Below are 15,075 nucleotides of genomic sequence, written 5' to 3'. Positions count from 1 at the left end.
CAGGTATGATTTGATTTCTAACGCAGTAGGCTATACCGTCAACAGATTTAATTTGGTTTCAGTGTAAAGGACAATGACAGCAACAATAACAAAAGAGTTTTATTTTATTTTTTTTATGTTTCAAGCGTATAAGCACTGCTACTGTATAGCCTACTGTTTTATGAATTGACTAAATTGAGAGCCATTATAAATGCGGATATATGATTCTTTCTGCATTGGATGAGAGAAGACAAACCAGATAATTAATATTTTCTAAATAGACTGTGCAGTGCAGGCATACACTATTAAGGATGACCGACATTAATGTGCGTGCCGCCGTGGTCATTGAGTGAACGAGACAATTTAGACTAGGCTACTTGAATGCACGTGACATTCCTCTGATTGTAAATCTAACATTTTTTTCCCCTTTTAGAAAATACTGTATTGACCTTAATGGCTTCAGACACTTGTTTGCATCGATGGGAATTGTATTGTCCTTGGATTCACTTTCTTGTGGGAAGAAATTAAAAGACAACAACATTGACTGAAAAGAAGATATGCATACGCACAGAAACCATTAATAAACAACAATACCCAACAAATCTAGCAGGAAAGCCATTGAAGAAGTGCCTGCTCATGGCAGCAGGGGCACATGTTTGCAATCAGTATCATTGAACGGTGCTGTGAATATCTAGCTGGAGACGGACTGATGTTACGCGGCCAGGGCATGCTGAAGAACCGTTGCTGTGTCTTGCTCAGTGACCTGAGGGTGCTGCTTCTTGGGCCACCGGCACCAGCGACACCATTGCCTCCACTGACCCCCATGAGTGCCGGGCAAACGGAGGAAAGCCATGAGATCGGCGGAAGCGTTCCTTCAGGCGACACTGTCCCCGACAACAACAACACATTAGTGCGGGGCCATCAGCAGCAGCACCCAGGTGATTGGACTTCTCCACCTGCAGGAGGAGCTACTGGGCCGGGGCCGGGGGCAGACCAGGTGGCGCGCTGGGTGGATGCGGCAGAGCTGTCGGCAGCCTTGCGCGGCTGCAGCAGCTCCACCGATGAATGCTCTAAGCGAAAACTGGAAGAAAGATTCTCCATCACCAGCTACTCTGAAAGTGGCTTCAGGACGCCTGTGTGTAGGATCTGCTTCCAGGGACCTGAGCATGTAAGTCAATAAAGGGGGGGGGGGGGGCTGTCAAAATGAGAGGTCTCAATTGTCATCATCATCATTGTCAGAATCTCTCATTGGCAAGGAGTCTCTCTAAATGAGAGGATAATGCTTGTGTTTATATATACAGTCTATAAGCCTGACTTCCCTTGATACAATAAGGCATTATTTTGCAGGCAGGTTATCCACTGGTCAGGTTTATTTCCAGGGCGTAAGAGAGTGCACAGTCCCAATTCCTTGTTAGGAAAATCACAGTGGCCTGGGACTGGGAGTCTGCATGCGCTGCATCATGCTCTCATCAGTTATTGGTAAGGCATGAAAAGACAGTGGGGATAATGAAATGAAAGACCATGCCACCCTTGTTGACAAGTGTGGAGCCACACACTGATGCTACATACTGTAGACTGTAGAGCCATAAACAGATTATGAATACAATTCACATTCACAGTTAACAATTACATGCATTGTTAATCAAATAATGCGTTTTCACTCTGTTGATCGCACACCGCCGAAATGAATGTGATCGGAGCAGGAGATACTTAGAGAACTGAAGATTCTGGAGATTAGTCATAGTCACAGCGTTTGTCTCTGCCTTTGAGACTATTGTGATTATGTTACACTTCATTAATCAAGTGAAAGGATGGGAAATCTAAAGGAAAGCCTGACAGAAGATACTGTATAGTAAAGGTGTACTGCAATTAAATTGTAAAGCATAGCTCAGTAGCAGCAGGAACGTAGATTTATTTATTTATTTAGTCAATGTTCAGCAGAACCTTTCTGGTACAATTTTAGATATGTCACACTTTAGTAATAGTGGGTTATTTACAGGAAAATAAGTCTAGAAGAAAAATACAGAAGAATATCGTCAAGGTGTAACACTATGAAATTCTTGTACTAAATGTATAACGCTGTGCTGTGATACATATAGATTTAAATTACCAGACTTTTCAGATTCAGTGTGTCAAAGCCATACAAACCAGTAGGATTTCTTTGTTTCCATTTGTAAACACAACATTCAATTTTTCCCCCTCCCCCCAGACTCAATGACACCAATATTGCACACCTATACTGCCCAAAGGTTGACACCCAGAAACATCCTGAACAATATAAAATAAGAAAAGAGGGAAGGGTCTTGCAGATACAGATACTGTATAACCACACACTGGTAGTATATTGTATGATTTTTTTAAGATTATTATTATTTTTGTTGCTTTTCTGCATTTATTATAGTATCAAGTGAAGGTAGAAAGGGGGAGAGAGAGAATGGGAGAGATGCAGCAAAGGTCATCATGAACAGGACTCGAACACGTGGCGCGCTGTCAGGCCAAAGACTATATGTGGCATGCACATGGACCACTTGGCCAGCGGGCGCCATATCATATGATTCTATACATAGTTTATTTTAGGAAATTAACTTGTTGTACCAGTACCTTTAAGTGTTGCATGTGTTTTGTCAATGTATTTATTACTCCATGCAGTCGTGATACAGAGAATCAGTCTATCTCTACACTTTAAAATCATTGCTGCCATGGGATCTGAGTGGAAGGACTCAGGTCCTTCTTATTTCAAAAGCTCCACAGACAGCAGACCCCGCAATGCATACAAAACATAGACAGCCTCAGAAATGTGGAGTATTTCCCATGGCTTTCTTCAACATATCTTCAAGGCATCCTCAGACATTTCAGCTCGTCTTTGTATACGATTTTATTTTATGCCAGTTTCATTATGCAAGTCCTTAACTATCACCATCCTTCCTTCTCCTATCGCCTCTGTTGTTGGGTTTGGGTAAGGTCCAGATATAGATCTACTGAGGTGTAGCAGGCAGCTCTGTCCTATAAGAGAAATGAGTAGACAATGTGTGTGACTGTGTGATACAGGCAGCAGGGGACATTAGTTATCCTCTGTTCTTCCTTAGCCTCTGGGATGTCGACCAAAGCAGCCAGTATATCTGATCTGACAATCCACCTTCAAAACACTTCCATTCTCCGGGGATGCAACAGTCAAGATAATGTGTGGAAGTTCAGAGAGGGGCATATTTTCAGTTAAGTAGCTTGCTAAAGCCTGATATATGACAGGACATTATTTGGAAGAGGTTTCTGATTTATTATAGACTTGTCTAGTAGTTTCTAGTAGATATTTGAGATGTACCCTATCTTGCCAATCTTGGTGAATAAATCTTGGCGTTTTTCAGCATTGCTGCACAATAAAATCCAGCATGTTAGGGTGACCCTTAAGGGTCCATTTTACACTCTGAGTTAAATGAGCACTCCTGATTTCACTGTGTGTAATGGAGTTGTCCTATGTGATTCACAGCTTTAGTCACAACTGTTGTTTCAAGTCAGAACACTTCTTTTGGAATTAAGTCATAGTCTCAGACACAGTAAATAATGAACCATTTGGCCAGTTTCAGATGAGGTGACAGTTTGACATTTCAAGGTAAAGACCTACTGTATAATAAATAAATGTCTGTTTTTACCTCTGTGCTATGGCTTATTCAGCTCGTTTCCATATACTGCGACCTTGAGCCCTTTTAAAGGCTTTTTCTATCAGCGATGTTCGACAAAGGCTTAACAAAAGGCAATTACAAAAGGACTTGCACTTCTACACGATACGCAGATCAAATCACACTTAAAATTATTCACCAGGGTCTCTGACAGACTTTTGTCCTTTTGCTCTCTTCAGAAGTATACTCTCAGGCTCAATCTGCTCTATACTTCATCACTCAGAGGACTACCATGGAACACAACTCCCCAGTCGTATCTTTGTCTGATGGTACAGATCAGCAGATAAAATAATATGGTATCCCATGCCCTTGAAGATGGCTTATATCAAAGTGAAGTTGCACAATATTTCCCCTGTCTGAAGGATCATTTTCTGGAGTGTCATGCACTATTACATTGAAGTGCCCTTTGGGGCAGATGCTTGCACTATCTCATCCTCACTTGAGCTGCATGTCAAGAATGTGCGACTCCCTGCTGCTTATAAAAGACTGGCTTTCACTCCTAAATCATAACACAGATAATGCACTACCACAGTTCATTTGTCAGCGGGACAATGAGAGCCCTTGAGGGGCTGAGTTAGCATCATTCTTTCTCTGAGCCCCCAACAGCACTGAGGCACTATATGCTTTCTGCATTCTGTAGCACATACAATGTCTCCTCCGACATTTCTTGGGGAATGGGATATAAACAAGTTATGTAAGGGAATGCAATATTTTCCCTGTGCCAAAATCTATTGGCAGGAACGATGAAGTCATAAACATTAAATAAAAAAAAACGTTATTGCTCCTCTATTCAATTACTCTTTATTGGGGCCATTAACTTTTAACCACAATGGTCATAGCCGAATAAGCAATGAAGAAATTCAGCTGGCATTTGTTTTATGAGTCTTCATATAGGTAAATAAATCTGAAATTTCATGTGGCCCTTCAAATCTATTCATTATCTATGATACCTTCTTAAAAGAGAAACGTTTTAATCTGTAAAGTTATTATTGGACACAATAAAACAATTTCACTTGTTTGGTTACTTGGTGAGCGAGTTGTTATCTCACTATGCCCTCCTCGCCTATATTTAATGGAGTTCACTTGCCTTGATTTTCCACCCTTAGAAAATGAGAAACCTATTTGAAATTCACTTTTATGCCATTTTACAGTCAGACGTTGTTCAGCTTTTATAGGAACAAAATGAAGTGCACCAGGCTGTGCATGGAGGAGAGGTGATATGACACAGAAGAGTAGAATCATACTGCCCCAAATAAATCTTGTTATTAATAAAATACCAGTACACTACTTACTTACTTTCAAATAATCACAAGCTTTTTTCTGTTATCAGTGCATGTGAGGGTGTGTGTGAGATAAAACGCCACATTTGATATACGGTTATGCTCCTCACTCTCCGTTCTCTGTTGCTTGGGAGTGGGAGTAGTTTCAACTCTTGGCTGTGATCAGCCATGTCACAGCGAGTAGCCCGAGTCCCACTGGACAAGGCAGAACTGTTCTGGTGCTCCTGCCAAGTGCCAACACACTCCCACCATGGCCATCTGCAGAAGGGCCTTTTTCTCCTTTACCACTCCCTTCTTTCCCTCCCTTTGCTGTGACGACGGTGCTGCTCCTTCTGTCAGACACGTCAGGACAATGATGGTGGGGAGACATCATTTTGGCCCTCGCTGTTTTTTGCTTCTCCACAAAATGTATGCAGTGCTGTGTTCATAGTGGATATAGTTTTTTTTCAGTTAATATCAACTTTATATTGTATGGTCTCTTTTAGATCGAGATCTTTGCAAGGGAGTCCTGGTGGGATGGTTCCATAATTCTACTGTAAATGTCTTAAACTACAGGTACTACAGAAACCCAAAATGGGTCAAGTCAAGTGCCTATATTTTGTGGGCCCTGCTGACAAGAGTAGAAATATATTTTAATGAGCTTTGTGCCCAGGGCAATAGAATACCGTTGTCATATTTTTGTCCAACAAAGGGGTTTTAAAATCTTAGATGGTAGAAGAAACTAATTTTAGTCTTTTGTACAGTACGTTTTTGATGATAGTGCTTACATTTAGCAAAGTCAAATCACTAGAAAGAAGTGCTTGATGTTCTGTTAAGAAAATGAAGGGTCATGGCAGACCCTTATTTGCATTTGTATAATTATCTAATATTGGATAGAGTAATTTACAGAGAGTGTGGAATAATGTAACCAGTAGAAATGTTCAGACATTACAGTACATGTTAGAATAGATCCTGTTCATCTATAATGGAGTGCTGCAGTTCTTAACCCAGCCAGTACTCATTCATTATGACTGCCAACTAGGTGGAATATATAACAATTTACAATTTAGGCATTTAGCAGAATCTCTTAATCCAGAGCGATTTACAGTAAGCAAGACAAATCACACCTGTGTGAAGTGAGGGGCGCTCTTATCATCGTACATCATCATGGTGTAACATGTCGATTTGCTCAGACACATATGACGTAAATTCTCCATTCATTGTCAATGGGAATGTAATCTTTGTGTAGGACAAAAATACTGATTTGCTCAAACACATCTTATCTCTATCTATCTATCTATCTATCTATCTATAAATTCACCAAGTCTCTGTCTGTCTGTCTGTACGTGTGTAATCCACGTAACCACCACCACAGGTGGTGCAGTGGCCAGTGTCGAGTTGGTCGGACACACAATTGTCCAGACCTGGACAGAGCCCCTGCCCAGGGTCCATATATGGAGCTGACTTGTTCTGACATCATTCTGACGTCTGCATATTTCATAGATACATTCCATATTTGGGCATGCCTGACAAAGAACTCCATATATGGGGATAAAAGGGACACAGACATAATATATGTGTGGGGCATTCATTTCCAACTTGCATCGTTCCAAGTACGCCAGTGCCCAATGGGCACCGCTCTAGTATATCTATAAATGCACCACGTCTGTCCGTACGTCGGTACGTGTGTAATCCATGGAACTCGTAGTCCTCGAGAACCGTTCCCCCCACCGACTTCAAATTCGAGACGCGCGTTCCACACCACCAAAGGGAGTGCAGTGTCGAGTCGGTCAGACCCACGGTTGTCCAGAACCGCCCCAAAAAGGCCTCTGCCCCGGGCTCTGGACAGGGCCCCTACACAGGGTCCATATATAGAGCTGGACTGTTCTGATATTACAACACTCCATATTTGGGCATGCCTGACACAGAACGTCATACTGTATATAGGAATAAAGGAACACAGAGATACACATACAGAAATCTGTACATATATTCTGTGTTCTCCAATTTAATGTCATGAAATGGGACACTTGTGGGATAGTATTTGTGATAGAAAAAACAAAAAAACAACATACCGGTAAATTCAAAGTAACTGTCTCAACATTTTAATTCAAAGTAACTAAGAGAACTTGAGACATTTCAATTATATGTAACTATTGAGTTTCTGTTTGGTTTCACCAAAAATAGAGTGGATGTCTGAAAAACACTAGGCCTGTATCAACTGAAGTATCTTGTTTTCCTTCTCTCTCTAAGAACTAGAGGGGGTTCTGAAATACAAAAACGGTAATGAGAACAGTCAACTTGTAGGTGTCATTACCTCTAAGCATTAGATTGGTGGGACTGACTCTGTCTTATTCCTACAGGGAGAGCTACTGAGCCCATGTCGGTGCTGTGGATCGGTACGCTGCACGCATCACCCCTGCCTCATCAAATGGATCAGTGAGAGAGGTTCCTGGGCCTGTGAACTGTGCTACTACAAATACCAGGTCATCGCCATCAGCACTAAGAACCCACTACAGGTGAAGCGTTAGTGGAAAGATTAAGTGCCGTTGTCTAACTTGTCTTGCAGAAGGTCCAAATTCAGGGGAACCATTTATGGAATGAGCCAGTTTTTCAGTTTTTCCCTAATAAAATGACTCTGTCCGTTAACTTCTTCATGATGTTTTTCATCAGGAGCTTTCAGAACAAATTATGTTCAATAATAACCCCCTAGTAACTCTCACCCTGCCCTGATTATACGGCAAATTGACTGTTCTTTGGTCTGTGTTGTGAATTTAGTAGACCATCAATGTGGTCCTCTAATTTAGGGTAGAGAACGCCGTGCTTAGAGAACAAAATGACACTAGGCAGTGTACCACGACAAGTACCACGACAAGTACAATACGTAACAGTATAGTGAATATATGTGGTTCACATTAAATGACCAGAAGATAGGAGCTGTATAACAGATACAGAAAGGAACAGAATAGAGTATAATATTAAGTACACAATAAATCATGATGTCCTAAAACAGTGGTTTTCAACCACTGGTTTTGATTTTACGACCTACGGTTCAAGAGTTATAAGCCAAAATGTAAAGTGGGCTGTAAGGGCCGATTCATACTCTTATTTTACCGCTGCACGGTTCGGCTCGATTTGACATATGGCTCAAATGCGTGCTGTTAAAACTGTGGGACAACTTTGCTCTAGAAACAAAGAAATAAAAAAATAAAGTGTTACAGTTACTATAGACTGGTTGCCCTACTAATTAGAGAATGTAGAAGAATTGTTATTTTGAACAACGTTTGTCTGTTATCTCTTGGGTCATCAAATGGTGGTCCGTGGCTCAAATGCCGAATGAATAATGGGCCTCGATATGAAAAGGGTTGAAAACCACTGTCCTACAATGTAGATTCAACAGCTGCATCTTGCATCATTGGTCATACAGTATCTGATGAAGCAGTGGCCATGGCGTCACAAGTAATATTTGACAGTCTGTGTCTCTCCACCCCAGTGGCAGGCCATCTCCCTGACAGTAATAGAGAAAGTACAGATTGCAGCGGCCATCTTGGGTTCCCTCTTCCTGATGGCCAGCATCTCTTGGTTGGTGTGGTCATCCTTCAGCCCCTCAGCCCGTTGGCAGCGCCAGGACCTACTCTTCCAGATCTGCTATGGCATGTACGGCTTCATGGACATTGTCTGCATCGGTGAGTGAGACAACAACACTAATAGTGCATTTATACTCCATTGTGTCGTTTACAGTACACTATACATAACTATAAACATATACCGGTAGTTTTATTTTATTTTAACTCAAGTGGATGGTACATGTAGAGTCCGCACAACTATAACAAAGACAATGGTGAAGGTCAAGGATATAGATCGGTAGTTATAGTTGGGCAGCGGTGGCCGAATGGTTTGTGGAGCGGTCTTGATATCGGAAGGTCGCTAGTTCGTATCCCCGGACCGGGACGTTCAAATGACCACCGCTGAAGTGCCCTTGGACAAGGCATTGAACCCCTACCTACCATGAAATGTTCTATGAGCAGGGCCTGGCTGTAAACAAGTTCTTGAGCTTAGTCCAGTTACCCTGGGTAAACATAGTACCTTTCCTTTCCTTTTAGTTAGAGCTTGGTGTGAACAGTCCTTAAATCAGGCTGAACTTTCAGCTTATCATGGCTGAATCCCTGTTCAGGTTAGGATCACTAATTGTGATATTTCAGACACAATAGGTCCATATGAAGTCCATATAACGGTCCACTACTAGACAAGTCAGCTACTGTACAGTACAAGATACACAGACATGACATTCATCATTGGCTTGTCAAATCTAAATCCTTGTTGAATAAGTGTATGCAGTACTATGTTTTACAATTTCACAGTCAGAATTGGCATTACAGTACCCAACAAGTAATAACATGAATTATTGAATACATAAACTAACAATGCTATGTAAATTAATGGCAAATGGGTTAGATCAAATGGGTAGATCAAAACACTTCTGGGTCTACTCTGGCTTTTGTGTACACCCCAGACAGTTTCATTGTTGCCTGATTCAATATTTTGATTTGATGTTCATTTAATCAGACAGTGCTCCCTATAAGTACATTCAACTTCAAACTCCATGTTAACTATGTTAGACTCTTTGAAATCACATTAGTTATTGAAGAATTATGATCCCCTCATGCATTCAAAGTACAATATCAGTACAGTATCAACATAACCAAGGATGTGTGTTTTGGGATGAACTTAAGTCTTAGATGTGGATTGTTCATTCAGATACATACAAAAGCAAATTTTGCAACATTTCCAACATTAAGCACCAAAAAGCGGCCCTACTCTAGCTTTCAAGATCAGTGTACTTTGATGGTCTCAGAAAAGAAAAAAGATCTAAGACATTTACACCCAGTGTTCAAGATTTGTGTGGGTGTCTTATAGCATAAATCCATCCCATCGTGGATGTTCAACTCTTGAGCCTGTGACTGGTTAATGGCATCACACATTGAAAAACTCCCTGCATGCCACTGCAATAGACAGCGGGATAAGAGGAAGAGGAGATTGATTGTCTCCGGTTTGGTAGTGGGGATTGACTGTGGAGTCATTAACTCTCTACTTTATAGAGATTAACATGTCACCTGGCAGACTTTAGTGAGAAAACAGAGACTGAGTAGGAGACAAACAAATAATTCTGGAGGAGGTAGGATTTATTGTCATTAGAGTCTGTAAATACAGGGAGCAGAAGTTATTTGATGCCCATCATTTACTTTTAGTAACTATTCTTATTAGCTGCCCATCATTTACTTTTAGTAACTATTCTTACTTTTAGTTGCTGTATATCTTAAACCTAGTGTACCTCTTTCTGGATGAAATTAAAGACATCAAAAACAAAATTATTAAGATATAGAATTAATGCCATTTAAAAATAGAATAGAGCACCCCACATTTCCTTTACAATAACCTACTGTAATGTGACAAAATCAGGCAGTGCAATCAAACGTCCTCAGCATCTCTTGTTACAGATTGATTTTGCAGCATACTGAGTTCAATGAGGACAAATCAATAAGCAATTTTGAACTCTGGCAAGACATTATTGAACAAAACCATGGAACTAATACTTCATCTTTATAAACCCAAGACCTGGATTTGTATCACAGCGTCACAAGCTGTATTATATACAGTTTTGCATGAAATAGGAGAATGTATCTGAGTTATGGTTTGGTTAACTCTTCAAGGGTTAGCTTTGTTGTTCTGCCACTCCCCCAACTATAAGCCTCACCTTCATTCTCTGCCTTATCACAGTCACATGGCACAGTGCTGCAGCGATATATCACCCTGTGGTATCATTAACAATGCTGCCAGACAGAGGCTTGTCCGTTGTCTAATTGATGCTCTGATCCCCACAGCGCTAATAGTCCACGAGGGACCCTCTGTGTTCCGCATTTTCCATCGATGGCAGGCTGTCAACCAGCAGTGGAAGGTTCTGAACTATGACAAGTCAATGGACAGTCCAGATAAGAAGGACACTACTATTGAAAGGACTGTGTCTCCATCCGGCCAGAGCCATCACACCGGGGTAGGGGTGTCCATGTCCACCTCCTCTCTTATGGTAGTAGCCTCCACAACACCGGGGTCCACCGCCACGACCTTGGTGAGAGCCGCAGCGGTGCTGAGCACACATGCCGATTCCGGCATCGACATGGCAGCGCCAGACCAGCATTGTCCCTACAACATCCTCCACCTCCTCAGCCACTTGAGACAGCCGGAGGCCCGTGGTCAGCCCAACGGCAGCACACGTGAGCTGGTCATGAGAGTCACCACGGTCTGAGGATCCAGTTGAGGCCTTATCTTGTGCATAGGACGTGGAGATTAATATTAAACTGGGTGACAGTTAAAAGGCCTTGTCCTAACTGCACTGGATTAATATGTTTGTTTCAAATGCATCTGGGATATCCTTAACATGGACTCAATAAAAAAATGAAATTTGTTTGATTTTCAGAATTGGTTGGTAATGAATGTTTTTTTATGTTGATATCTGTTCAGATTTTTTATTATGAGTTCTGAAAATGTCAAATAGCAACAACCCAAAAAGACATATTTTATTTATTGTGTTTTGAAAATGAGTATTCTCACATTTTCATAATTTTCATGACTTTGCATAATCTAAAGAACTGCATGTTCTGAAGTACAGCTGTCTTCAGTGAATAGCTCATTTGGTTCTCATCATCACTAGGTCCTGCAACTTTATGAATCACATCTTCATCTCTATGCCAGGCTAGTCCACACTGATGCAACTCCTTGAACCTGAAACTCCTTGCAACTACCTGCAACAATTATCCCCAAATGGCACCAGTCTGCAATCTGCTTAATTGACTAATTTGTCTTTTAATCACCACCACCCACCCTTCAACAATTATTTTTAGAATTCTTATGCTTTATTTCATTTAGGTCATGTAGAGAGACAGGAAACCAAGAGCAGAGAGAGAGAAGACATGAGGAAGGTATAGTGCACGCACATCCATGGCCCATGGTGCAAGACAAACAAAAGTATAATAAAAAAAGTATAGTCTGCACTCTGCTGTATATTATTGCGATGTCAACGTTTTGATCACTTCGGTTCCTCATCGTGACATATACATTATGAAGATGTATATGATCTGGTGAAGATCAGAATTGATCGAAACGTTGACAACAGTGTCACAGCATCACCAGTGTGCAGAGAGAAAAGACACATGCAAGATTCTAACGCGTATTGGCTAGTTCTTTCTACACACTGTGTAGTACTCATTAACCATAATCCCTATTCTAGGAATGTCGTGGTAGGTGAACACTGGTAGCTAATCTACTAGTAAGATGCCTGAGGGCGAGAAGCAACCTCGCCCTAAAGGGGCTGCTGGTCAAGCGATGGCGTTTTGGCATGGGGGGGTCAGATCAACATCTGGAATGAAATCTGTACTGGCCATATATGGAGCCTGTCTTGAGTGTAAAGGGTTTTATGAGGTCAGATCAACATATGGAATGTCAGAACAGGTCAGGAGATCAAAGGGTGGCAGCGGGGGCAGTGTCTCGTACAGGGTATGATGAGGGCCCAGGTAGGGCCGGGCCTGTTGAGAACTCTACTTTTCGCCGGCTGCCGGGCGCGGCTGCACTAATAACTTTGGGGCAGGCCCGTCTAGAGTTTAAATGGACAGGTATCAGTCAAAAGGGAGACATCGAAGAGGAAGGATGGATGGGGAAGGATCAACATATTATGGAATGTCAAAACAGGTCAGCTCCACATATGGAGATCTAAGGGTTTGAGGTTTGAGGTGAGGTGTGACTGACTGATGGGAAATGCACGATTTCATAGTTAACTGCAATAAACTCTTAGAGCTTGTAGATCAGGATCAGTTATTTTCAGCAAAGAGATTTGTGTAGAGGGAAAAAGTGTAGAGCCCTGGGGGACCTCGGTCAAATAAATATACTGTATGGTTAAGATAATCCAGTGTAATCAAACCAGAGTAGCGTAATAATCACTGTGCTCATAACCCTTTAAGAAAGTATCCGCAACCTTGCATTTGGACAGAAACATCATCACAAGTAAAAGCTCATAAATACATCAAATGTGCATGATCTGCATTAACCAAAGTTCTGTATAGCAGCTCAACTTTTTCAAATACTGTAATTATGCTTCATCAGCTACACTTGTATGCCCTTGGTTTATTTGTTGTACAACAGCAGTTCTTCTAAATAAGCCACATGGCCAAGTTTGATCGATATAACATGGTGCTGCTGACAACAATGATTTAACCAGCTGAATATTGAATTATATTTTACTTATCAAAGCATGGTGCTCCGTGGTGACAGGCAGAACAGTTCAAAGAGCATAATTTGGCGCAAGTGTTGCTTCTCTCTGAATTTCACATTCATTTAACTGTATCTAGTATCCGCAAAGGTTCAGGTACTGTAGCTCAGTGATTTTCTACTGAATTATTCAAGTCATGAAGGTCTGATATTGATGGGTGGGAGCTACTGTACAACACCGACAGAAGCAGCCAGAAGGTTGTTGAGAGTTCACCATGAATACATTTACATCCTTTTTATATTCACTCCCCGACTAGCTTTGATAAGCCCCAAATCAAAGGTGCGTGCGCCGTGCATGCATGCGTGCGTGCGGTTGAGAACCTTATTCAAATTCAGATTGAATGTCATCCTTAACTTAACCCAGTACAAGAATAATATTGTGCCTTTGAAATCAATTTTGTTTTTAGAACAGTGAGAAGAACACTTCATTTTACATTGCTGTGTTAGCTGTTTTCAGATCATCTTTTTACACAACAAACCTACCCATACAGTTTACAGGTATAGTATAAACTTTGTTTGTTTGTTTTCCACTTCAGACAGTTTTGATTTAAAAGGATTTTTCACTTTTGGTTTTATGTGAACACCCCAGACAGTATTTAAGTTTTTTTTTTAATACTTCTTTTGGAAAAGAACCTCCTCCAGGAGGAGGCCGGAGGAGACTAATAGGGGATTCACACTGAGACGGACTGAATCCGTTTCATTGGAACCGTTTCCGAATACGGTTGCCTGGTCCCCGATGGCCATGATTCACATTGCCCGAGATTCAACAGCGCACCCGGGTACACTTGCATGACACACTTTAATCCTCCAGACGGCGGTTTGTTTGATGGCTGGCGCGCACGGACACTGACCATCAACTCTGCGACATTGTCTCAAATAAATCCAGACACACTGCATTGCATTGCCTCTTTGGCTTTTTGCCGTTATACTACTTCACTGTCAGCCTGCCTGCTATTCACTGTGTCAGTCAGTTATGTGCTCCAGTGTATTAGTTTGCTATGGATTCTACTTCAGCATTATTATTATTTTGTTTTACTTTGGAAACTGTGCCAAGCAAAGCCCAAGAGCCACGTGTAGTCCGCAGAATAAGATCAGCTCGTACTGCGGTGCTGCGCGTATACGCAGATTCGACAACAGGAGACGGGTGGCGTTGAGAAATGCGCTGGTGTTACGCGTCGTGCAGCGGCTGTGTTTTTTTTTGTTGAGGCTTCTCAGGCTTGGCTCGTCGACTAGAGATTATGTCACGTTCTTTAAAAAAAAAACAGTCCACTTCCTTCTTTAGGTACGCATTCATTCACATTGGAACGATCCGTATCTGAATACACTTCAACGGTCCAGAGACCCGCCCCCCATGCGGTCCCGGGGACGGTTGGGCGATCCGTATGGAGCCATTTCAGGGCCAAAAGTTTTGATCATTTATTAAAAACAGTTGACGAAAAAACATTTAAATTGAAGTGGAAAAATAAGAATTGAAACCGAAAGTCTCACATTTGTATCTTGAACTTAAAAAAAAAAAAAAAACGTATTCAAAAGTTTTTTTCAGTTCAAATGTATTTTTGATTTGAATCAAAATATATTTAGATTTTTGAGTAAAATAATTTTTTTCAGTTTCAGATCTTATTTTTACGGATTCAAATCTTATTTTTACGGATTCAAATCTTATTTTTACGGATTCAAATCTTTTTTTTTTCGGCTTCAGATTATTTTTTCTTTTTCGCCTATAACTTTTTTCACTTACAGGTCGAAAACTTTTACGTCTTGTTTTGGCCCTGAAGTTGCCTGGGGGTATGGAGCCATTTCAGGGCCAAAAGTTTTGATCATTTATTAAAAACAGTTGACGAAAG

The 15,075-nt window shown here is 41.2% G+C and overlaps 1 protein-coding gene across 1 annotated transcript; it reads left to right on the top strand.

Annotated features, from left to right (window-relative positions):
* Positions 1-688: 688 nt before the first annotated feature.
* Positions 689-11,216, top strand: marchf4b (membrane associated ring-CH-type finger 4b; the record flags this gene model as incomplete). The annotated part of the gene is made up of 4 exons (XM_083777284.1): positions 689-1,147; positions 7,276-7,431; positions 8,406-8,598; positions 10,795-11,216. The coding sequence occupies 4 exons, from the start codon at positions 689-691 to the stop codon at positions 11,214-11,216; spliced, it is 1,230 nt and encodes a 409-aa protein (XP_083633410.1).
* Positions 11,217-15,075: the final 3,859 nt, after the last annotated feature.

This window comes from Protomyctophum parallelum (genome assembly GCF_964188405.1).
Source record: "Protomyctophum parallelum genome assembly, chromosome: 11".
NCBI lineage: Eukaryota > Metazoa > Chordata > Actinopteri > Myctophiformes > Myctophidae > Protomyctophum > Protomyctophum parallelum.
The sequence above is the reverse complement of the archived record's forward strand: the minus strand, read 5'-3'. Positions and strand labels throughout refer to the sequence as shown.